This window comes from Oryx dammah, unplaced genomic scaffold (assembly GCF_014754425.2).
Source record: "Oryx dammah isolate SB20612 unplaced genomic scaffold, SCBI_Odam_1.1 HiC_scaffold_28, whole genome shotgun sequence".
Classification (NCBI taxonomy): domain Eukaryota; kingdom Metazoa; phylum Chordata; class Mammalia; order Artiodactyla; family Bovidae; genus Oryx; species Oryx dammah.
This window is the reverse complement of record NW_024070212.1, coordinates 102,944,917-102,970,793: the sequence shown is the minus strand read 5'-3', so window position 1 is coordinate 102,970,793 and position 25,877 is coordinate 102,944,917. Positions and strand designations below refer to the sequence as shown.

At 41.6% G+C, this 25,877-nt stretch overlaps 1 protein-coding gene across 9 annotated transcripts in view; it reads right to left on the bottom strand.

Annotated features, from left to right (window-relative positions):
* SCMH1 (Scm polycomb group protein homolog 1) overlaps nt 1–25,877 on the bottom strand; it is a 222,032-nt gene that overhangs the window by 13,719 nt on the left and 182,436 nt on the right. For 8 of the 9 annotated variants that reach the window (XM_040231521.1, XM_040231527.1, XM_040231522.1 and 5 more), the window contains 2 exons: nt 2,606–2,806; nt 527–718 (listed from right to left, as the gene is read on the bottom strand). In XM_040231521.1, coding sequence (XP_040087455.1) covers nt 527–718; nt 2,606–2,806 — 393 coding nt within the window. The remainder of the gene's footprint in view (nt 1–526; nt 719–2,605; nt 2,807–25,877) is intronic. The other variant, XM_040231529.1, reaches the window with a different exon arrangement.

The window sequence follows — 25,877 nt, the reverse complement described above, 5'->3', positions numbered from 1 at the left end:
TCTGGTATGTTAACTAAGAAAGTTATTTTCCAGTCTAGTTAGAAACAGCAGGAACTTGAATCGACTTGCTAGACTGGCGCTGCTGGAGGAGTTAGGGCCACGTGCCAAAGGAAAGAGTGGATGGCCAATCACCAGGGAGCAAATTCTCAATCTGAAGCCTGAGACTAAACCCTCCCGCTGGCAACGGAGTTCTGTGTTAGGACTTTGCTGCCAGATCACTCTGGGAGATGTCCTGTGACTTCACAGTGGTTCTGCACGCAGTTTGGAGCTGAGAAAACTGTGAACCACTGTTTCTTTAGGGATAAAAATCCAGAGGAAAGTCCTAGAGATAGGAAACAGAATCCTAAAGAGACAGTAAAGATGAGAGGAGACCAAAAAGTGCCAGATGAGGCAAAGGCAAGGGACAGAAAACCAAATCTCAGGATAGTAGGTGCTGGGATAGCAAGTCTGAGGGCTGGCCCTGGGCCCTTGCTGCTGCTACTAGCCCTGCCCCCCTTTTTCACCCAGACCCCAACCCAGCTCCTACCTGGTAGGTACCTGTCGTGGCTGTGGCTGTATTCTGTGGTGGTAAGTGACAAGTGACTCTGTGTAAAGGGCTGGTTGCCAAACAGATTGTCACTGCGAAGGTTGTGGCAGAGCTTCTCCAGGAAGCGGAGGACATAGGTGATGCTGTTGACTGCCGGCAGGTTGAGTGTGTGCTGCTCTCGGTCAAACACGGCTGTGGAGTTAAGCAAACAGGGCCCAGCACGTCAGCTCATAGCACAGCGCAGAGCTAAATAGGAGGAGTCCAGCCCACTGCTTGCCTCAGGCTTACCTGGTTACACAGAGGTGAATGGTGCCCAGGTTTCCTTCCTCCCCTCCTCTCCTTCCCCTGAGGGTTTGATTTTTGCCTCCAACTCCAAAGGGTTTGCAATAATGGGAGTGGTCAGGCCAGGTCTGTTGCACCTGGGGCTTTGGAATGATTCTGCTCAGGCTGTGAAACAACTGTGAACATAATTCTATCTGCTCCATCAGTTGGCTAGGCCAACCAAGGAAATCTGTTCATTTCCTTAAGAACTGCTTAAGAACAGAGAAGCTGGGCAGCAGAGGAGAACACAGCTATTGCCAGCAATGGCTGAGGTGTACAATCTCATCTGGATAAGGGCAACTTGAATTTTGGCAACATTCATGTCTTTTTTTTTTTTTTAAACCCCTATTTATTTCTATTTAAAACATATGCATATAGTCCCTGGGATTCCCTGGTGGCTCAGATTGTAAAGAATCTGCCTGCAGTGCAGGAGATCAGTGTTCTATCCCTGGGTCCTGAAGATTCTGGAGAAGGGAATCCCTAATGAGCAAAAGGCCTCTGCATCTATCTCTGAGGACAGCAAGGAAATGTGGAGATAGGTCACTCTCAGGAACCAATCTAGGGGACAAAAAAAAGAACCCTAGAGAAGGTGTGGGTGACAGTCACTAAGGGAAGGTGGTAAAGATGGCTGGGTCCCTGCAGACTGCAGCATGGAAGCAAACGAGAAGCCAGGCAGAGGCCTTAGCCTCACAAGGAAAGAAAGGCTTGATTTCCCATGCAGTTTTCAGCCATTTCTAGCAGTTCTTTCCCTGCCTGTCCCCATCCTCTGGGCAGCCAGTTAATTACTCTGTGTCCGGGCTCCCACACCACCCTGCATGCATTTCTCACATATTATAACACCTCCCACGGTTAGCTATGAGCTAGTCCTTTTCCGTCAGGGCACAGCCTGAGCATGTCATCGTCTTTTCTTCCCTTCCTCTGGCCAGTGTCTGTCAATAACCTCTCACATAGAGTCAGGGCTCAATGAATGTCTGCTAAAAGAACTCATTTGTGGTATTTATGGGGTCTTCCATGTCAGCTGGGTTTCCTGAGGCTGGCTATTGACTAGTTAGAGGGCAGGGGAAGGAGATTATGGAGTACTACATAATAAAGATCGAAAGGCTCAAGGTCAAGTCTTCATAGGTTTGGTGGGTAAAGATGGGGTTTTTGGACTCAAGAAAACTGAAACAGAACCAGAACACAGCAGAAGTGACTATTCTCAGTGAAAACAAACAACCAAAGCAAAAAACCACACATTGTGCAACTGACCCAAACTCCCAATGCAGGAAGGAGAAGACTGATTCTTCCCACTCCCCAGGATTCAACTTCTCTGTATCGGGGCTGGCTGAGGGCTGGGCAGCTAAGGGGTCTAAAGAACAAGAGAAGACTTCTGTGGTTCCCTGAAGCTAACTGGAGGCTGGGGCAGTCTGGAGAAACTCTCCTGTTGCCCCAGTACAGCCCGCTCTGGATTTTTTCTTCTGAAGCATTTTTAAAGCAACATACTTGCATATTTTCTGTATGAGAGAGGCTAGGTAGGTAGACAGGAAGGAGTCTCTTTAGAGACTGGAGTTAAGCAAAGTCTGCATGGGTATTCTACTCGACAGCGATATGCAGAAGACCTCGAGGACTCTGGGAGTTGAAATGAGGACTCTGAAGAATGGAAAACTTCATTCCAGAGCCTACTGGTGTGAAGTAAAAACCAGGAGGCCTTGCTAGAAATCAACTAGTTGCAAAGGCCTGCCTCTCTGGCTAGAAGCCATACCAGACCAGAGTGCTTACCTGAGATAACCGCACCACCGTGGCCCTGCTTGAGGAAGCTGAAGACGGTTTTCTGGTGATAAGCACAGTCGATGCAAGCCTGCACAGCCTGCTGCAACACCACGGAGGCTCGGGCTGGCCCAAAATGGTCAGGGAGCTGCTGGACCTTCTTCTTATCTAAGTGGGGGCCTGTGCTGCCATTCTTGTTCAAGTAAATACAAACTGCAGGAGACAAAGAATCAAAGTAGTTTAAAGAGTTTCAGAGTAGTCAGAGAACAGAGCTCTCTTCGTCTTTCCTACCCTGGGCTCTGGCCTCTACAGGATTCCCAGCTGCTAAGCTGGTGAAACACTGTGGGAGGGAGTAGAGGGTGACTCTGCCCAGCTGCTGCCAGCCCAAACGCATGACCACAGGCTCTGGGAACGCAGCCTGCTGGGAGAACAGCCCAGACCAGCCAAGGCACAGAACTTGCACTTTGTCTTCTTTACACTTAAAAAAAATCTAAGCAGTTTTCCAGATGGATGTACTTTCATTTTCAGTTCTTGGCTGCTTTACATATTCTTGGTATCTCTCACACACTCTGTGTACTGAGCTGTGTGGCTATGGCAATATTAGCATGAGTGTGCTTGTGTGTGCCTGGCCTTGGACCTAGAGTGGTTAAACCACCAGTTACTTCCCTTGCTTTCCATTCTAGGCCTTAGAGTTCCTTTGTCATCTTCTACATCAAGACTTAGGCTCAAAGATAGTAGTGAAAAAAGAAAAAAGTTGGAATAAAGAAAAACATGCCAAGGGCCTGAAGGGCCCATCTGTATATTTGTTTCAGTCGTTTCTTCTGTCAAGATGGCTGGGCACTCTCCCAACTGCAACCCCCCACTTGGCACTGTGCTGCAAGGGGAGAAGCAGGGTGAGCACAGAAGAAAGAGACAGAGCTCCCCAGAGCTGCTTCTCTTGGTCTGTCGAGAAGACTCATGTGCCTGACCAGCTACAGCATTCTTTCTGCTGATCTGACTTCTAGGCTTCCACTTGAGTAGGGAGTACTCTGCTTCTTCACACTGTCCTGGCTCACTAACTGAATGGCAGGAGGGCAAAAAGTCTCTTTTGTTGTTAAAGGGAAAAAGATAAAAGCAGTAGCTGTGTGGGCTGTGGATGGACTGGTGTTCTCTCTGGGCCTCAGGTCTGCCGCCCACATCGCAGAGGGGCTGAGCCAGACATTCTCTGAGGACTTTTTTCACCTTCATCATTCTAATTCTAAGGGGGAAGCAAGATGGAGAGAAGAAAATGGAGAGAAGCAGGATGTGGAAAGTGACAGATGAAAAAGACAGGAAAAAAAAAAAAAAGAAAGGGGTAAACAGTAATTGAAATGTACATTTAACTTTCTTCTCTCTTAAAACCACAAAAATGAGCCAGATAACAAGAAAGGAGACAACTCAAAACTCTGGAAGCTGGAAAGCAGAGTGGCGAAGTAGCAACTGGCTCAGCAGACCTAAGAAAGCTGAATCTTTAACCAAGAGTGGGGAATGATGAGAGCCAAGCTGTTCCATCTTATAAGTCACAAAAGGCCCAAGAATGGGCAGGGGCTCCTGCGGGTGGGTATGACGGAAGCGTTAATAGAAGAAGAACTGGCTCATGTCTGTTAAGAAATGGTTAGTATTCCATGTCATAATATGATTCTTTCACTGAACACAAGACAGATAAAAATGCAGGAACTCAAAGAGATAAAGAGTAATAAAAATAAGTGAAAATGTATGTCTGTGGAAAGATACTTATCAGAATGTTCAAAGCAGGTTAGTCAAAATAGCCTCAAACTACAACCAACCCAAATGTCTATCAATGAGAGAACAGATACACAAATTGTGTATGAATATTTATTTGTTGGAATACACTTGGCAGTAAAAAAAAAAAAGAACTGTTGATAGAATGCTTCTCAAAAACATTATTTTGAGTAAAAGAAACAATACAAAATAGTACACACAGTCTGATTCCATTTATATATTCAGTTCAGTTCAGTCGCTCAGTCATGTTCGACTCTTGGCGACCTGGTGAACCGCAGTACGCCATGCCTCCCTGTCCATCACCAACTCCCAGAGTTTACCCAAACTCATGTCCGTTGAGTTGGTGATGCCATCTAACCATCTCATCCTCTGTCGTCCCCTTCTCCTCCTGCCTTCAATCTTTCCCAAAATCAGGGTCTTTTCAAATGAGTCAGCTCTTCACATCAGGTGGCCAAAATGTTGGGAGTTTCAGATTCAGCATTAGTCCTTCCAATGAACACCCAGGACTGATCTCCTTTAGAATGGACTGGTGGGATCTCCTTGCAGTCCAAGGGACTCTCAAGAGTCTTCTCCAACACCACAGGTCAAAAGCATCAATTCTTCGGTGCTCAGCTTTCTTTATAGTCCAACTCTCACATCCATACACGACCACTGGAAAAACCACAGCTTTGACTAGACGGAACTTTGTTGGCAAAGTAATGTCTCTGCTTTTTAATATACTGTCTAGGTTGGTCATAACTTTCCTTCCAAGGAGTAAGTGTCTTTTAATTTCATGGCTGCAATCACCATGCGCAGTGATTTTGGAGCCCCCCAAAATAAAGTCAGCCACTGTTTCCATTGTTTCCCCATCTATTTCCCATGAAGTGATGGGACCAGATGCCATGATCTTAGTTTTCTGAATGTGTGAGCTTTAAGCCAACTTTTTCACTCTCCTCTTTCACTTTCATCAAGAGGCTCTTTAGTTCTTCTTTACTTTCTGCCATAAGGGTGGTGTCATCTGCATATTAAGTTCAGAAACAAGAGAATCTAGTCTATAGTGACAGAAATCGGAATAAAGGTGAGAGTGAAGACTGACTTTAAGGAGGCATGAACTAACTTCCAGGGGGTGGTAGAAATGACTCTTAGCTTGATTGGGGCTGTGGCTACATGGGTAGTTACATTAATTAAAACTCAAATTATATATAAATATATGTACATTTCACTGTAAATTTTACTGGCAGTTTCCACTTCTTTCTTCTTGGGACATTCCCTCTTGGAACCTAACCACCCCGTGTGAGCAGGCAAAGCCTGTGGTAGGTTCATGTGGAGAGAAGCCAACAGCCAGAGCCAGCCTGCCAGCCCTGTGGTAGCAGTGGATCCTCGGTCCTGGTCAAGCCACCACAGCTGACGCTGCAGGAGAGAGAGACCAGCCGCTACCATGCAGCACTGCCCACGCTGCTGTTGTAAGCTGTGAAGTTCTGTAGTGGCTTGTTACGTAGCAGAAGGCTGCTGGAGCAGACTGTGGTACCAGAAACAGGGCGCTGCAGTAACAAAAGCCCAACACACACAACACTGGCTTTGGGACTGGGAAGCAGAGAGAAGCATAAAAGGTCACAGAAAGATGATGATAAAGTTGAGAGGGCCTTGAAGAGAAGCCTGGGAAAGGCTGGGGTCCAAACGATTCTGTTCATTTTGTACCATCTCTGGCCCTCTTAGCCTGAGATGGTAATGCTTCCACCAGAGTGAAACTTGGGTGGTTTTCTATGAATACTACTGAGATTTATTTCTTTGGTCAAAAGCCACAGTCACAAATCTTTTGAAGACAAGCCTTTCTCTACTTTGGTCTTCCTCATAGCTGCTGTTAGACAATGCCCTGAAGATTTTTAAAAATCCTATTGTTTAAGGAAGAGAATCTGTGAGACTTGCCCTTGAGATTTTCAGAGGTCCTTTTGATCTCAAAGAGTCTGTGAAACGGAGTCTTAAGTCATTCTGACATCTTAACCAAAGATTTTTATTGTCCCATTCTGGTTCTGACCCTTTCTTAACTTAGGATTATTTGCCTTTTGGAGAGACTGGAAATGAGAAACATTTCCATATTGTGAGTCCTGGACTTTAAAATTTTTAATTTTTTTTTAAGCTCCTCTCTCTCATCTTACAGTTTATCACAGGCAGTGAGAAGCCAGGTGGCACTTCATTACTTTGTCTGGAAATCTAGTATTTCACTGAGTTCATCAGGAACATTTCCTAGCTCCATGTTCGTGCAGGTAGCAATGTTATCACACTTTCCATCACTACCTAGCAGGTATCCCCTGTCCTCCATCTTTCATTGAGACGTTCCTCTTTCCTTTAAGCCCACAATGACAGCCTTTTCAAGATCGTTTCAGTTTCAATTCTCAAGTTTCTAAGAGAATCATTCTGGCAGTAGTATTGCCACCTTGGACTGAGATGGTACAAAACAAAAGAATTCCTTGGATTCACAACCTTTTACAATCAGGAAGAAGACTGAGAAGGCAATCTCAGCTTTCTTATGGAAAAGGAAGGATGACTCAGGACAAAACCAAAAAGCCATGGAAACAACTTCCAAAAAGTATTGGGTCTAATCAAGGAATTGGCAACATATGCCCACCTGGATTTCAGAATTTCTACATACCAGTGACTGCATGTGCCTCCAGTCTTTTTGCCCTTTTAACAAGTGTATAAGTTATTATGCCTATCCCACCACTGTATGCAGGTTATGTGGGGAGCAGACAACACATTTCTTTAGGTCACAGGTCTTCAGTTTGAGAAGAAACTGCACCTGAGAGGTCCCATTTGCCTGGATCTGATTTAGATGATGAGATCCTAGATCTGAAGTTTGATGTTGTAAAGGGATGAGACCTTTAATGGGGAATCCTGCAAGGGGAAGAATACATTTTCCAAGTGGGAAAAATAACTTACATCCAGAGAGTGGACTGAGGTAGTTTTAAAATATGGTCCAAAATTCTTTGACCCTCTTCCCATCAAGATATGGGGTCTGGTGGTGCAGAGGTTAAAGCGTCTGCCTGCAATGTGGGAGACCTGGGTTCGATCCCTGGAGAAGGAAATGGCAACCCACTCCAGTATTCTCGCCTGGAGAATCCCATGGATGGAGGAGCTTGGTGGGCTACAGTCCACGGGTCACAAAGAGTCAGACACGACAGTGATTTCACTTTCACTTTCCTATTCTCTTGAATCTGGGCTTTGACTGCTTGATCAATAGAATATGGTAGAAATGACACGCTGTTAATTTTGGGGCTCAAGCCTTAAGAAAATGATAGCCTCTACTTCCTGTCTCTTGGGGACACTTGCTCTTTGAACTCAGTCACCCTGGTATGGGGAAGCCCAAGCTACCTGCTGGAGACATCTGTGGAGCGGAGAATCCACAGCCAGCACCAATTTTGTTAGCTGCATGAATCAATCATCTTGGAAATGGATCCTGCAGCCCCAGCTGAGCCACCTAAACTGATACCAAATGGAAGAGAGACAAGCTTTCTCTGCTTTAATTTTAATATGGCTGAATATACTGATATTATCTTTTCTAGTTATAGAAAGGTTATGTACTTTTTCTCTCTTTTTAAAAAACATATGTATGTATTTGGATGTGTTGGGTCTTAGTTGCATCATTGAGGATATGTCCTTGGGGTACACAGACTCTCTAGTTGTGGCACATGGGCTCTGGAGCATGCGGGCTCAGTAGCTGTAGTGCCAGGCTTAGCTGCTCTGTGGCCTGTGGGATCTTAGTTCCCCAGCCAGGGATAAACCCATGTCCCCTGCATTGCAAGGCAGATTCTTAACCAGTGGACCACCAGGGAAGTTTAAATACTTTTTGTTTTATAATTTATGCTTATTGTCTTATTTTAAAAGTATTTCCCAATCTTAAGGTCATAAAGGTATTTTTGCATACTGTCATGCTTTGGTTTGGGGTTTCCCTGGTGGCTCAGATGGCAAAGAATCCACCTGCAATGCAGGAGATCTGGGTTTGGCCTTTGGATTGGTAAGATCCCCTGGAGGAGGGCATGGAAACTCACTCTAGTATTCATGCCTGGAGAATCCCCAAGGACAGAGGAGCCTGGTGGACTACAGTCCATGGGGTTGCAAAGAGTCAGACACAACTGAGCGACTAAGCACAGCACATGCTTTTGTTTTCTACTGCTTCCATGAAATTGGAATTCGAGGCTATAAAAAAAAATTCTGAGAAGGGTCCAGCATGTAAGGAGCGTGGAATTGGCCACTTCATCTTGACAGTAAGTAAAAAGCTGAACAAACTGAAAAATCCTTTAAAAATCCATCAGAAAAGTGAGATCACAGGGCAAACTGCTGCCCCCCATCAAGTCTGAAGAGACAGCCTGATGAATACAGAGAAGCACAAGTTCCTAAAAAGATACCTGCACAGAAACTAGTGCAGAGGTAGGAAAATCTAAACTACAACTGATGAATTGCTGGAAGCTCAGTGTGAACAAGTCTCAGAGTGAAAAATTTCAGGGGGATCCACTCATGGGGTAGCAGGGGGCATCCCACACTTTTGTGAGTTTTACCTCCATAAGCTCAACCAGGTTCTCACAGTGAGTATCGGAGAAAAATCCCCTCATGCTTCCAGCAAGGGTAGGGAGGAACAGGAGCCATTTAAAAGTATGCCAGAGCACTCTGTCCTTTTTAACAAGGTCTACCCTCAGGAGAATTATTTTACCAGAGTTTAACCTGCTGGGGTTTGATCAGAGCCTAACCTACCAGGGGGAAGGGAAATACCCAAGTCTAGCCCCCTCCAGCCATCTTGTCCCATCTAAGGGGAGTTGAGGGGGACTGAGAAGCCCTGGTGAAGTTCACAGTCCAAGAGCACAGCCTCACAGAAAGACTGAAACCTAATCCTAAGACTACAGACTATCCCTCCTTCCGCATACCTTACCTCTGTATTACCAAAGGCCTATTTATAACAATTCCTTTTACCCAGTACATTATACCTGGCTATCAGGAAGAATTTACAATGCAAAAAATGCAGTTTGAAGAGACAGACCAAGTATCAAAAGTAGATTCAGGCATGGCAGGGATGTTGGAATTATTAGATAAAAATTTTAAAACAACTACAATTATTATGCTAAGAGTTCTAATAAATACAGCAGACAGCATGCAAAACAGATGGGCAATATATGCAGAAAGATGGAAATTCTAAGAAAAATAAAAAAGCAATGCTAGAGATAAAAAACACTGAAATAGAAATGAAAAATGCCTTTGATGGGCTTATTAGGAGACTGGACACAGTAAAGAATTGCTGAACTTGAGGACATCTCAATAGAAACTTCTAAAATGGAAAAGCAAAGAAAAAAGAAGACTGAAGAAAGAACCCACCCAGAATAGACTGGGTGTCCAAGAACTGTGGGACATACAAAAGGAGTAACATACACATAATGGGAAGACCAGAAGAAGAGAGAAAGGAACAGAGGGAATATTTGAAGGCCAAATTAAAGTCAGACAGCAAAGCACAGATCCAGGAAGGACAGAGAACACCAAACAGGATACATGACCCAAAATACTACGTCTAGGCATATTACATTCAAAACGAAGAAGAGCAAAGATATGACATCTTGAAAGATTTCAGAGGAAAAAACCATCTTATCTATAGAGGAGAATCCCCATTCTTACATCTTTAGAAGCCGTGTGAGCAAGAAGAGAATGGAGTGAGATATTTAAAGGGTTGAGAGAAAATACCTATCAACTTAGAATTCTGTACCTTGAAAAGTTAAAGTGAAGGAGAAAAAAAAAACCCTTTCTCAGACAAAGAAAAACTGAAGGAGTTTGCTGCCTATAGACCTGCCTTGTAAGAAATGTTAACGGAACTCTCTAGATAGAAGGAAAATAACACAGGTCAGAAACTTGGATCTACACAAAGAAAAGCAGAGCAGGAGAAGGAATAGGTGAAGGCAGAATAAGCACTTAATTTCCTCATTCTCAACTGATCTAACAGATGAATGCTTGGTCGCTCAGTCATGTCCAGCTCTTTGCGACCCCACAGACTGTGGCCTGCCAGGCTCCTTGGTCCATGGGGGTTCTCCAGGCAAGAATACTGGAGTGGGCTGCCACTCGGATCTTCCCAACCCAGGGATCGAACCCAAGTCTCCCACACCGTGGGCAGATTCTTTACCACCTGAGCCATCAGGGAAGCCCAACAATACTGGAATGAGTAGCCTATCCCTTCTCCAGGGGAACTTCCCAACCCAGGAATGGAACCGGGGGTCTCCTGTATTGCAGGTGGATCCTTTACCAGCTGAGCTATGCAGGAAGCTCAATATAACAGATAAGGTATTTGTTCAAAATAAAAATAGCAACAATGTATTAGATGATGTATGTTTGCATGCATATGTATATATACATGCTTATGTATACTTATCCCTAAGTGAAGTGAATGACAGTAATCCTACAAAGGACACAAAGGAGGAATTAGGATTTTTATATCTGTGAAGTGGTATACTGTTATTTGAAAGCAGACTTAGATTACTTATGTATATCACAAACTTGAGGGTAATCATTTTAAAAAGTAAGAAAGAAGTAAAAATGATATGCTAAGAAAGGAGAAAGAATGGAATCATACAAAATGCTCAATTAAAAACCATGAAAGGCAGAAAAATAGTGGAAGACAAAAATAGGACAAAGTACAAGGGCAAAAAAAAAAACCTAATAAATACGGTAGATATTTATCCAATTATATCAATAAACATTTTATATGTCAATGATCTAAAGATCAAATTGCCAACATCCGCTGGGTCATGGAAAAAGGAAGAGTTCCAGAAAAACATCTACTTCTGCTTTATTGACTATGCCAAAGCCTTTGACTGTGTGGATCATAATAAACTGTAGAAAATTCTGAAAGAGATGGGAATACCAGACCACCTGACCTGCCTCTTGAGAATCCTGTATGCAGGTCAGGAAGCAACGTTAGAACTGGACATGGAACAAAAGACTGGTTCCAAATAGGAAAAGGAGTCCAAGAAGGCTGACAATATATAAAATAATAAGGCTGCTTATTTAACTTATATGCAGAGTACATCATGAGAAGTGCTGGGCTGGAAGAAGCACAAGCTGGAATCAAGATTGCCAGGAGAAATATCAATAACCTCAGATATGCAGATGACACCACCCCTACGGCAGAAAGTGAAGAAGAACTAAAGAGCCTCTTGATGAAAGTGAAAGAGGAGAGTGAAAAAGTTGGCTTAAAGCTCAACATTCAGAAAACGAAGATCATGGCATCTGGTCCCATCACTTTATGGCAGATAGATGGGCAAACAGTGGAAACAGAGTCAGACTTTATTTTTTTGGGCTCCAAAATCACTGCAGATGGTGACTGCAGCCATGAAATTAAAAGACGCTTACTCCTTGGAAGAAAAGTTATGACCAACCTAGACAGCATATTCAAAAGCAGAGACATTACTTTGCCAACAAATGTCCATCTAGTCCACGCTATGGTTTTTCCAGTGGTCATGTATGGATGTGAGAGTTGGACTGTGAAGAAGGCTGAGCGCTAAAGAATTGATGCTTTTAAACTGTGGTGTTGGAGAAGACTCTTGAGAGTCCCTTGGACTGCAAGGAGATCCAACCAGTCCATTCTAAAGGAGATCAGTCCTGGGTGTTTGGAAGGAATGATGCTCAAGCTGAAACTCCAATACTTTGGCCACCTCATGCAAAGAGTTGACTCACTGGAAAAGACTCTGATGCTGGGAAGGATTGGGGGCAGGAGGAGAAGGGGACGACAGAGGATGAGATGGCTGGAAGGCATCACTGACTTGATTGACATGAGTTTGAGTGAACTCCGGGAGTTGGTGATGGACAGGGAGGCCCGGCGTGCTGTGATTCATGGGGTCGCAAAGAGTTGGACATGACTGAGTGATTGAACTGAACTGAACTGATCTGAGTTCATCAGTTAAAAGAAAAAGATTCTCAATCTGGATCAAGAAATGAGACCCAACTTCATGTTGTTTCTTTTAAATATAAAGACACATATAGGTTAAAGATAAACGGATGGAGAAAGATATGCCATGCTAACAGTAATCAGAGGAAAGTGGGAGTATCTATATTAATTTCAGACAGAGCAGATTTCAGAGCACAGAAAGTTTTCAGATAAAGAGGGGCATTACATGATATCAAAGGTCAAATAGCCAAGAAGACATATCGATTCTTACTGTGTATGCCTCAAACAACAAAATATGGTAGGCAAAAACTGACAAAGGAGAAACAGATGAATTTTTTCTCCTTGCAGGAGAAATTGATGAATCCATTATTATGGATGGAGATTTTGATATGTCCTCTATCAGAAGTGAACATATTCAGCCAGCAGAAGGACACAGTTGAACTCAAAAGCACCATCAGTCAATTGGATATAATTGATATCAGAGGCTACTTCGCCCAACAACAGCAGAACACATATTCTTCTCAAGCTCACATCAAACATTCACCAACACATAAAAAAGTACTATACAGTCTGTTCCCTTCTCCAGGGGATCTTCCCAACCCAGGAATTGAACCCAGGAATCGAGCCCAGGTCTCCCACATGGCAGGTGGATTCTTTACCAGCTGAGCCACAAGGGAAGCCCAAGAATACTGGAGTGGGTAACCTATCCTCCAATGGATCTTCCCGACTCAGGAATCAAACTGGGCTCTTCTGCATTGCAGGGGGATTCTTTACCAGCTGAGCTACCAGGGAAGCGCAAAATATACCTTAACAAATTTAAAACAACAGAAACCATACAGTATGTATGCTCTTAAATGACAATGGAATTAAACAAAAAATCAGAAAGATAAGTGAAAAATTCCTAAATACTTGGTGCTTAAAGAACACATTTCTAAATATCACACGGGTCAAAATAGAAATCTCAAGAGAAATTTAAAGGTATTTTGAACTAAATGAACATGAAAACATAACTTATCAAAATCTGTGGAGTGTAGCCAAAGCAGTGAATAGAGGGAAATTTATAGCACTGAATGCATACATTATAAAAGAAGAAAGACCTAAAGTCAATAATCTAAGCTTCCACTTCATGAAATTAGAAAAAGAAGAGAAAACTAAATCCAAATAAGCAGAAGAAAAGAAACAGTATAAAATTAGAGCACAAATCAATGAATCGAAAATTAGAAGTCAACAGAGAAAAATCAATGAAACAAAAGGTTGAAAGTGAAAGTGTTAGTTGCTTAGTTGTGTCTACCTCTTTGTGACCCCATGGACTGTAGCCTGCCAGGCTCCTCTGTCCATGGAATTCTCCAGGCAACAATACTGGAGTGGGTAGCCATTCCCTTCTCCAGGGGATCTTCCAGGCCCAGGGATTGAACACAGGTCTCCTGCATTACAGGCAGATTCTTTAGTGTCAGAGCCAGCAGGGAAGCCCAAAACCAAAGGTTGGTTCCTTGAAAAGATCAATAAAACCAATAAGCCTTTAGACATGCTAATAATAAAAGAGAGATGACACAAATTACTAATATCAGACATTGAAAGATGTGGATCACTCATGGATCACTACAGATCCACGATCATTAAGAGGTACTATGACTAATTTATGCTAACAAATTTGATATCACGATGAAATGGACCAATTTGCTGAAAGACACATTCTACCAAAACACACAAAAAGAAAAAGACATTCTGAATAGGCCTTTATTTACTGAAACTGAATCAATAATTAATAACCTTCCAAAATAGAAAGCACTTGGCTTAGATGGGGTTTACTGGTGAATTCTACCAAACATTAAAAAAAATACATTCTACCAATTCTCTATAATCTCTTTCAGAAGACAGAAGCAGAGACAGTACCTCTTAGCTCATTTATGAGGCCAGCATTACCCCACTACCAAAATGAGACAACAGCTTCGCAAGAAAATTACAGACCAATATCTCTCATGAACACAGAGGTAAAAATCCTCAACAAAAATATGAGCAAACTGAATTCAACAACATACAAAATGAATTATACACTAAAATCAAATGGAGTTTATCGCATGTATGTATTTCCAAACTCTTCATTTGAAAATCTGTGTCTCCCCCCGCCCCATCTCTTCTATATCCAACTCTGTGATTCTCTGTGTGTTCTAGATGGTGGAGAGCACCTAAGGAACTGATTACTGGCTGGACCTGTCTCTCTCCTTTTCATTCCTCTCTCTTACCCTCCTGGCAACCTCTGTCTACTTCCTCTCTCTCCTCTCCCCTGTATAACTCCGTAAATACCGCTGAGAGGTCCAGACTATGGAGCGCACATAAGGAAGTGACTATTGACTAGCTTGCTCTCTCCTCTTTTGATCTCACCGCATCTCATTCCAGTCACCTCTAACTACCCCCTCCCTCTTCTCTTCTCGATGTAACCCAGTGAACCTCTCTGGGTGCCCCTCAATGTGGAGAAACCTTTCATCTTTAGCCTAGATACTATATCATTGGTGCTGTATAGATGGAGAAGTCTAGAGACCACTGTAAAAATAAAACCGAAAACCAGAAGCAGGAGGCTTAAGTTCAAAGCTTGAGAACATCAGAGAACTCCTGAATTCAGGGAACATTAAGCAATAGGAGCTCATCAAATGCCTCCAAACCTACACTGAAACAAAGCTCCACCCAAGGGCCAACAAGTTCCAGAGCAAGACATATCACACAAATTCTCCAGCAACACAGGAACACACCCCTGAGCTTCAATATACAGGCAGCTCAAAGTTACTCCAAAACTTTAGACGTCTCATAACCCATTACTGGTCACTCCACTGCACTCCAGAGAGAAGAAACCCAGCTCCACCCACCAGACCTCCAACACAAGCTTCCCTAACCAGGAAACCTGGACAAGCCACTGATACAACCCCACCCACAGTGAGGAAGCTCCACAATAAAGAGAACTCCACAAATTACCAGAATATAAAAAGGCCATTCCAAACGCAGCAATATAACCAAGATGAAGAGACAGAGGAATACCCAACAGGTAAAGGAGCAGGAGAAATGCCCACCAAACCAGACAAAAGAGGAAGAGATAGGGAATCTACCTGAGAAAGAATTCCGAATATTGATAGTGAAAATGATCCAAAATCTTGAAGTCAAAATGGAATCACAGATAAATACCCTAGAGACAAGGATTGAGAAGATGCAAGAAAGGTTCAATAAGGACCTAGAAGAAATAAAAAAGAGTCAATATACAATGAATAATGCAATAAATGAGATCAGAAACACTCTGGAGGCAACAAATAATAGAATAACGGAGGCAGAAGATAGGATTAGTGAAATAGAAGACAGAATGGTAGAAATAAATGAATCAGAGAGGAAAAAAGAAAAACGAATTAAAAGAAATGAGGACAATCTCAGAGACCTCCAGGACAATATGAAACGCTCCAACATTCGAATTATAGGAGTCCCAGAAGAAGAAGACAAAAAGAAAGACCATGAGAAAATCCTTGAGGAGATAATAGTTGAAAACTTCCCTAAAATGGGGAAGGAAATAATCACCCAAGTCCAAGAAACCCAGAGAGTCCCAAATAGGATAAACCCAAGGCGAAACACCCCAAGACACATATTAATCAAATTAACAAAGATCAAACACAAAGAACAACTATTAAAAGCAGCAAGGGAAAAACAACAAATAACACACAAGGGGATTCCCATAAGGATAACAGCTGATCTCTCAATAGAAACTCTTCAGGCCAGGAGGGAATGGCAAGACATACTTAAAGTGATGAAAGAAAATAACCTACAGCCCAGATTACTATACCCAGCAAGGATCTCATTCAAATATGAAGGAGAAATCAAAAGCTTTACAGACAAACAAAAGCTGAGAGAATTCAGCACCACCAAACCAGCTCTCCAACAAATTCTAAAGGATATTCTCTAGACAGGAAACACAAAAAGGGAGTATAAACCCGAACCCAAAATAATAAAACAAATGGCAACGGGATCATACTTATCAATAATTACCTTAAACGTAAATGGATTGAATGCCCCAACCAAAAGGCAAAGACTGACCGATTGGATACAAAAACAAGAACCCTCTATATGCTGCTTACAAGAGACCCACCTCAAAACAAGGGACACATACAGACTGAAAGTGAAGGGTTGGAAAAAGATATTCCATGCAAATAGAGACCAAAAGAAAGCAGGAGTGGCAATACTCATATCCGATAAAATAGACTTTAAAACAAAGGCTGTGAAAAGAGACAAAGAAGGCCACTACATAATGATCAAAGGATCAATCCAAGAAGAAGATATAACAATTATAAATATATATGCACCCAATATAGGAGCACCGCAATATGTAGGACAAATGCTAACAAGTATGAAAGGGGAAATCAACAACAACACAATAATAGTGGGAGACTTTAATACCCCACTCACACATATGGACAGATCAACTAAACAGAAAATTAACAAAGAAACGCAAACTTTAAATGATACATTAGACCAGTTAGACCTAATTGATATCTATAGGACATTTCACCCCAAAACAATGAATTTCACCTTTTTCTCAAGTGCTCATGGAACCTTCTCGAGGATAGATCACATCCTGGGCCATAAATATAACCTTGATAAATTCAAAAAAATCGAAATCATTCCAAGCATCTTTTCTGACCATAATGCACTAAGATTAGATCTCAATTACAGGAGGAAACCTATTAAAAATTCCAACATATGGAGGCTGAACAACACGCTTCTGAATAACCAACAAATCACAGAAGAAATCAAAAAAGAAATCAAAATATGCATAGAAACTAATGAAAATGAAAACACAACAACCCAAAACCTGTGGGACACTATAAAAGCAGTGCTAAGAGGAAAGTTCATAGCAATACAGGCATACCTCAAGAAACAAGAAAAAAGTCAAATAAATAACCTAACTCTACACCTAAAGCAACTAGAAAAGGAAGAATTAGAGAACCCCAGAGTTAGCAGAAGGAAAGAAATCTTAAAAATTAGGGCAGAAATAAATGCAAAAGAAACAAAAGAGACCATAGCAAAAATCAACAAAGCCAAAAGCTGGTTCTTTGAAAGGATAAATAAAATTGACAGACCATTAGCCAGACTCATCAAGAAGCAAAGAGAGAAAAATCAAATCAATAAAATTAGAAATGAAAATGGAGAGATCACAACAGACAACACAGAAATACAAAGGATCATAAGAGACTACTATCAGCAATTATATGCCAATAAAATGGACAACCTGGAAGAAATGGACAAATTCTTAGAAAAATACAATTTTCCAAAACTAAACCAGGAAGAAATAGACAATCTTAACAGAGCCATCACAAGCACGGAAATTGAAACTGTAATCAGAAATCTTCCAGCAAACAAAAGCCCAGGTCCAGACGGCTTCACAGCTGAATTCTGCCAAAAATTTCGAGAAGAGTTAACACCTATCCTACTCAAACTCTTCCAGAAAATTGCAGAGGAAGGGAAACTTCCAAACTCATTCTATGAGGCCACCATCACCCTAATACCAAAACCTGACAAAGATACTACAAAAAAGGAAAACTACAGGCCAATATCACTGATGAACATAGATGCAAAAATCCTCAACAAAATTCTAGCAATCAGAATCCAACAACACATTAAAAAGATCGTACACCATGACCAAGTGGGCTTTATCCCAGGGATGCAAGGATTCTTCAACATCCGCAAATCAATCAATGTAATTCACCACATTAACAAATTGAAAAATAAAAACCATATGATTATCTCAATAGATGCAGAGAAGGCCTTTGACAAAATTCAACATCCATTTATGATAAAAACTCTCCAGAAAGCAGGAATAGAAGGAACATACCTCAATATAATAAAAGCTATATATGACAAACCCACAGCAAACATTATCCTCAATGGTGAAAAATTGAAAGCATTTCCCCTTAAGTCAGGAACAAGACAAGGGTGCCCACTTTCACCACTACTATTCAACATAGTTCTGGAAGTTTTAGCCACAGCAATCAGAGCAGAAAAAGAAATAAAAGGAATCCAAATTGGAAAAGAAGAAGTAAAACTCTCACTGTTTGCAGATGACATGATCCTCTACATAGAAAACACTAAAGACTCTACCAGAAAATTACTAGAGCTAATTAATGAATATAGTAAAGTTGCAGGATATAAAATCAACACACAGAAATCCCTTGCATTCGTATACACTAATAATGAGAAAGTAGAAGAAGAAATTAAGGAAACAATTCCATTCACCATTGCAACAAAAAGAATAAAATACTTAGGAATATACCTACCTAAAGAAACTAAAGACCTATATACAGAAAACTTTAAAACACTGATGAAAGAAATCAAAGAGGACACTAATAGATGGAGAAATATACCATGCTCATGGATCGGAAGAATCAATATAGTGAAAATGAGTATATTACCCAAAGCAATCTACAAATTCAATGCAATCCCTATCAAGATACCGGCGATATTTTTCACAGAACTAGAACAAATAATTTCAAGATTTGTATGGAAATACAAAAAACCACGAATAGCCAAAGCAATCTTGAGAAAGAAGGATGGAACTGGAGGAATCAATTTGCCTGACTTCAGGCTCTACTACAAAGCCACAGTCATCAAGACAGTATGGTATTGGCACAAAGACAGACATATAGATCAATGGAACAAAATAGAAAGCCCAGAGATAAATCCACATACATATGGACACCTTATCTTTGACAAAGGAGGCAAGAATATACAATGGAGTAAAGACAATCTCTTTAACAAGTGGTGCTGGGAAAACTGGTCAACCACTTGTAAAAGAATGAAGCTAGATCACTTTCTAACACCGCACACAAAGATAAACTCAAAATGGATTAAAGATCTAAATGTAAGACCAGAAACTATAAAACTGTTAGAGGAGAACATAGGCAAAACACTCTCTGACATAAACCACAGCAGGATCCTCTACGATCCACCTCCCAGAATTCTGGAAATAAAAGCAAAAATAAACAAATGGGATCTAATTAAAATTAAAAGCTTCTGCACAACAAAGGAAAACATAAGCAAACTGAAAAGACAGCCTTCCGAATGGGAGAAAATAATAGCAAATGAAGCAACTGACAAACAACTAATCTCAAAAATATACAAGCAACTCCTGCAGCTCAATTCCAGAAAAATAAACGACCCAATCAAAAAATGGGCCAAAGAACTAAATAGACATTTCTCCAAAGAAGACATACGGATGGCTAACAAACACATGAAAAGATGCTCAACATCACTCATTATTAGAGAAATGCAAATCAAAACCACAATGAGGTACCACTTCACACCAGTCAGAATGTCTGCGATCCAAAAATCTGCAAGCAATAAATGCTGGAGAGGGTGTGGAGAGAAGGGAACCCTCCTACACTGTTGGTGGGAATGCAAACTAGTACAGCCACTCTGGAGAACAGTGTGGAGATTCCTTAAAAAATTGCAAATAGAAATGCCTTATGACCCAGCAATCCCACTGTTGGGCATACACACAGAGGAAACCAGAATTGAAAGAAACACATGTACCCCAATGTTCATCGCAGCACTGTTTATAATAGCCAGGACATGGAAACAACCTAGATGTCCATCAGTAGATGAATGGATAAGAAAGCTGTGGTACATATACACAATGGAGTATTACTCAGCCATTAAAAAGAATACATTTGAATCAGTTCTGATGAGATGGATGAAACTGGAGCCAATTATACAGAGTGAAGTGAGCCAGAAAGAAAAACACCAATACAGTATACTAACACATATATATGCAATTTAGGAAGATGGCAATGATGACCCTGTATGCAGGACAGCAAAAAAGACACAGATTGTGTATAGCGGACTTTTGGACTCAGAGGGAGAGGGAGAGGGTGTGAGGATTTGAGAGAATGGCATTGAAACATGTATAATAACATGTAAGAATCGAAATGCCAGTCTATGTCTGATGCAGGATATGACACGCTTGGGGCTGACGCGCGGGGATGACCCAGAGAGATGTTGTGGGGAGGGGGGTGGGAGGGGGGTTCATGTTTGGGAACGCATGTACACCTGTGGTGGATTCATGTCAATCTATGCCAAAACCAATACAGAATTGTAAAGTAAAAATTAAAAATAAATAAATAAATTAAAAAAAAAAACAAACAAAAAAAAAATGAAAATCAATGTAATCCATCACATCAAGAAGCTAAAGAAGAAATATCACCTATCAGTAGATGCAGAAAAAACATGTGGCAAAAAGTCCAAGACCCATTCATGATGGAAACTCTCAGCAAACTAGGAAGAGAGGAGAACTTCCTCAACTTCATAAAGAATGTCAACAAAAACCCCACAGCCAACATCATACTTAACAGTGAAAAACTAGAAGTTTTCCCACTAAGATCAGGAACAAAGTAAGGATATTTCCTCTTACCACAGTTTTTAACACTGTACTCAAAGTCCTAAGTAATGTAATAGGATGAGAAAAGGAAATAAAAGATATACAATTTTGGAAGGAAGAAATAAAACTTCCTTTTGTCTGTAGACGACATGATCATCTATGGAGAGAATGCAAAAATAATTCACAGAACTAATAAGCAGTTGTAACAAGATTGCAAGGTATAAATATATAAAAGTCAATCCTTTCCTATAAAACAGTAATGAATAAGTATAATTTGAAATTAAAAACAATACCATTTACCTGTAGCACCTTCAAAAATAAAATACGTATAAATCTAGCAAAATATGTACAAGAGTTATATGAGGAAAACTATAAAACTCTGATGAGTAAAATAATAATAAAAAACCTAAATAAATGGAGAGATATCCCCATGTTCATGGATCACTTCAGTTCAGTCGCTCAGTCATGTCTGACTCTTTGAGACCCCATGAATTGCAGCACGCCAGGCCTCCTTGTCCATTACCAACTCCCGGAGTTCACTCAGACTCACGTCCATCGAATCTGTGATGCCATCCAGCCATCTCATCCTCGGTCGTCCCCTTCTCCTCCTGCCCCCAATCCCTCCCAACATCATCGTCTTTTCCAATGAGTCAACTCTTCGCATGAGGTGGCCAAAGTATTGGAGTTTCAGCTTTAGCATCATTCCTTCCAAAGAAATCCCAGGGCTGATCTCCTTCAGAATGGACTGGCGGGATCTCCTTGCAGTCCAAGGGACTCTCAAGAGTTCTCCAACACCACAATTCAAAAGCATCAGTTCTTTGGCACTCAGCCTTCTTCACAGTCCAATTCTCACATCCATACATGACCACTGGAAAAACCATAGCGTGGACTAGATGGACATTTGTTGGCAAAGTAATGTCTCTGCTTTTGAATATGCTGTCTAGGTTGGTCATAACTTTTCTTCCAAGGAGTAAGCGTCTTTTAATTTCATGGCTGCAGTCACCATCTGCAGTGATTTTGGAGCCCCCCAAAATAAAGTCTGACACTGTTTTCATTGTTTCCCCATCTATTTCCCATGAAGTGATGGGACCAGATGCCATGATCTTCGTTTTCTGAATGTTGAGCTTTAAGCCAACTTTTTCACTCTCCTCTTTCACTTTCATCAAGAGGCTTTTTAGTTCCTCTTCACTTTCTGCCTTAAGGATGGTGTCATCTGCATATCTGAGGTTATTGATATTTCTCCTGGCAATCTTGATTCCAGCTTGTGTTTCTTCCAGTCCAGCGTTTCTCATGATGTACTCTGCACAGAAGTTAAATAAGCAGGGTGACAATATACAGCCTTGACATACTCCTTTTCCTATTTGGAACCAGTCTGTTCATGGACAGGAAGACTCAATATTGTTGAGATGCCCATTCTTCTCAACTTGATCTACAGATTCAAGGCAATCCCAATCCAAATCCCAGCAAGTTATTTTGTGGCTATCCACAAACTGCTTCTAAAGTTTATACAGAGAGGGAAAAGCCCTGAATAGCCAACACAATATTGGAGGGGAAGAGCAAAGTTGGAGGACTGATACTATCCACCTTCAAGACAGTATGGTGATGGTGAGTTGAGTTCAGTTTAGTTGCTCAGTCATATTCGACACTTTGCCACCGCATGGACTGCAGCACGCCAGGCTTCTCTGTCCATCCAACTCCTGGAGCTTGCTCAAACTCATGTTCATTGAGTCAGTGATGCCATCCAACCATCTCATCCTCTGTCATCCCCTTTTCCTCCTGCCTTCAATCTTTCCCAGGGTCTTTTCCAATCAGTCAGTTCTTTGCATGAGGTGGCCAAAGTATTGGAGCTTCAGCTTCAGCATCAATCCTTCTAATGAATATTCAGGACTGATTTCCTTTAGGACTGACTGGTTTGATCTCTTTGCAGTCCACAGGACACTCAAGGGTCTTCTCCAGCACCACAGTTTAAAGGCATCAAAACTTCAGCACTCAGTTTTCTTTATGGTCCAACTCTCACATCAATCTATGACTACTGGAAAAACCATAACTTTGACTAGACAGACCTTTGTCAGGAAAGTAATGTCTCTGTTTTTTAATATGCTGTCTAGGTTGGTCAGAGCTTTTCTTCCAAGGGGCAAGCGTCTTTTAAAAAAATTTCATGGCTGCAGTCACCATCTGCAGTGATCCTGGAGCCCGAGAAAACGAAGTCTGTCATTTGTTTCCATTGTTTCCCCATTTATTTGCCATGAAGTGATGGGACCCAATGCCATGATCTTCTTTTTGATTACTGAGTTTTAAGCCAGGTTTTTCACTCTCCTCTTTTACTTTCAAGAGGCTTTTTAGTTCCTCTTTGCTTTCTGCTATTACAGTGATGTCATATGCATATCTAAGGTTATTAGTATTTCTCCTGGCAGTCTTGATTCCAGCTTGTGTGTCATCCAGCCCGGCATTTTCTACTATGTACTCTGCATATAAGTTAAATAAGCAGGGTGGCAATATACAGTCTTCATGGACTCCTTTCCTGATCTGGAACTAGTCTATTGTTCCATGTCCAGTTCTAACTGTTGCTTCTTGACCTGCATACAGATTTCTCAGGAGGCAGGTCAGGTGGTCTGGTATTCCCATCTCTTTCAGAATTATCCACATTTTGTCATGGTCCACACAGTCAAAGGCTTTGGCATAGTCAATAAAGCAGAAACAGATGTTTTTCTGGAACTCTCTTGCTTTTTTGATGATCTAATGGATGTTGGAAATTTGATCACTGGTTCCTCTGCCTTTTCTAAATCCAGGTTGAACATCTGGAAGTTCATGGCTCACGTACTGCTGAAGCTTGGCTTGGAGAATTGTCAGTATTACTTTGCTAGCGTGTGAGATAAGTGCAATTGTGTGGTAGTTTTGAGTATTCTTTGGCACTGCATTTCTTTGGGATTGTAATGAAAACTGACCTTTTCCAGTTCTGGGGCCACTGCTGAGTTTCCACATTTGCTGGCACATTGAGTGCAGCACTTTGACAGCATCACCGTCTGGGATTTGAAACAGTTCATCTGGAATTCCATCATCTCCACTAGTTTTGTTCGTAGTGATGTTTCCTAAGGCCCACTTGACTTTGCACTCCAGGATGTCTGGCTCTAGGTGAGTGATCACACCATCATGGTTATCTGGGTCATTAGGATCTTTTTTGTATAGTTCCGTGTATTTCTGCCACCTCTTCTTAATATCTTCTGCTACTGTTAGGTCCATACCATTTCTGTCCTTTATTGGGCCCATCTTTGCATGAAATGTTTCCTTGGTATCTCTAATTTTCTTAAAGAGATCTCTAGTCTTACCCATTCTATTGTTTTCCTCAATTTCTTTGCATTGATCACTTTGGAAGGCCTTCTTATCTCTCCCTGCTATTCTTTGGAACTCTGCATTTGGATGGCTATTTCTTCCCTTTTCTTTTTTTGCCTTTCACTTCTCTTCTTTTCTCAGCTTTTTGTAAGCCTTCTTCAGACAACCATTTTGCCTTTTTGCATTTCTTTTTCTTGGGGATGGTTTTGATCACAGACTCCTGTACAATGTTACAAACCTCCATCCACAGTTCTTCAGGCACTCTATCAGATCTAATCTATTCAGTCTAATAGACTGAATCTATTTGTCACTTCCACTGTATAATCATAAGGGATTTGGTTTAGTGGTCTACTGAATGGTCTGGTGGTTTTCCCTACTTTCTTCAAACTTGAATTTGGCAGTAAGGAGTTCATGATTTGAGCCACAGTCAGCTCCCAGTCTTGTTTTTGTTGACTGTATAGAGAGCTTCTCCATCTTTGGCTGCAAAGAATATAATCAATCTGATTTCAGTATTGACCATCTTGTGATGTCCATGTGTAGAGTCTTCTCTTGTGTTGTTGGAAGAGAGTGTTTGCTACAATCATTGTGTTCTCTTGGTAAAACTCGGTTAGCCTTTGCCCTGCTTCATTTTGTACTCCGAGGCCAAACTTGCCTGTTACTCCAGGTATCTCTTGACTTCCTACTTTTGCATTCCAGTCCCCTATGATGAAAAGGACATCTTTTTTTGTGTGTTAGTTCTAGAAGGTCTTGTAGGTCATCACAGAACTGTTCAACTTCAGCTTCTTCAGCATTAGTGTGTTGGGGCATAGACTTGGATTACTGTGGTACTGATTTCTGGTTTGCCTTGGAAACGAACAGAGATCATTCTGTTGTTTTTGAGACTGCACTCAAGTACTGCATTTCGGACTCTTTGTTGCATATGAGGGCCACTTCATTTCTTCTAAGGGATTCTTGCCCACAGTTTAGATGTAACAGTCATCTGAATTAAATTTGCCCATTCCCGTCCATTTTAGTTCACAGATTCCTAAAATGTCGATGTTCACACTTGCCATCTCCTGTTTCACCACTTCCAATTTACCTTGATTCATGGACCTGACATTCCAGGTTCCCATGCAATAATGTTCTTCACAGCATCAGACTTTACTTCCATCACCAGTCATATCCACAACTGGGCACTGTTTTGCTTTGGCGTTGGGGAAAGAACAGACAAATCAATGGAACAGAATCCCAAAATCAGTTCAGTTCAGTTCAGTCGCTCACTCATGTCCGACTCTTTGCGACCCCATGAATTGCAGCACGCCAGGCCTCCCTGTCCATTACCAACCCCCGGAGTTCACACAGATTCACGTCCATCGAGTCAGTGATGCCATCCAGCCATCTCATCCTCGGTTGTCCCCTTCTCCTCCTGCCCACAATCCCTCCCAACATCATCGTCTTTTCCAATGAGTCAACTCTTCGCATGAAGTGGCCAAAGTACTGGAGTTTCAGCTTTAGCATCATTCCTTCGAAAGAAATCCCAGGGCTGATCTCCTTCAGAATGGACTGGCGGGATCTCCTTGCAATCCAAGGGACTCTCAAGAGTCTTCTCCAACACCACAGTTCAAAAGCATCAATTCTTCGGCACTCAGCCTTCTTCACAGTCCAACTCTCACATCCATACATGACCACTGGAAAAACCATAGCCTTGATTAGACGGACCTTAGTCGGCAAAGTAACGTCTCTGCTTTTGAATATGCTGTCTAGGTTGGTCATAACTTTTCTTCCAAGGAGTAAGCGTCTTTTAATTTCATGGCTGCAGTCACCATCTGCAGTGATTTTGGAGCCCCCCAAAATAAAGTCTGACATTGTTTCTACTGTTTTCCCATCTATTTCCCATGAAGTGATGGGACCAGATG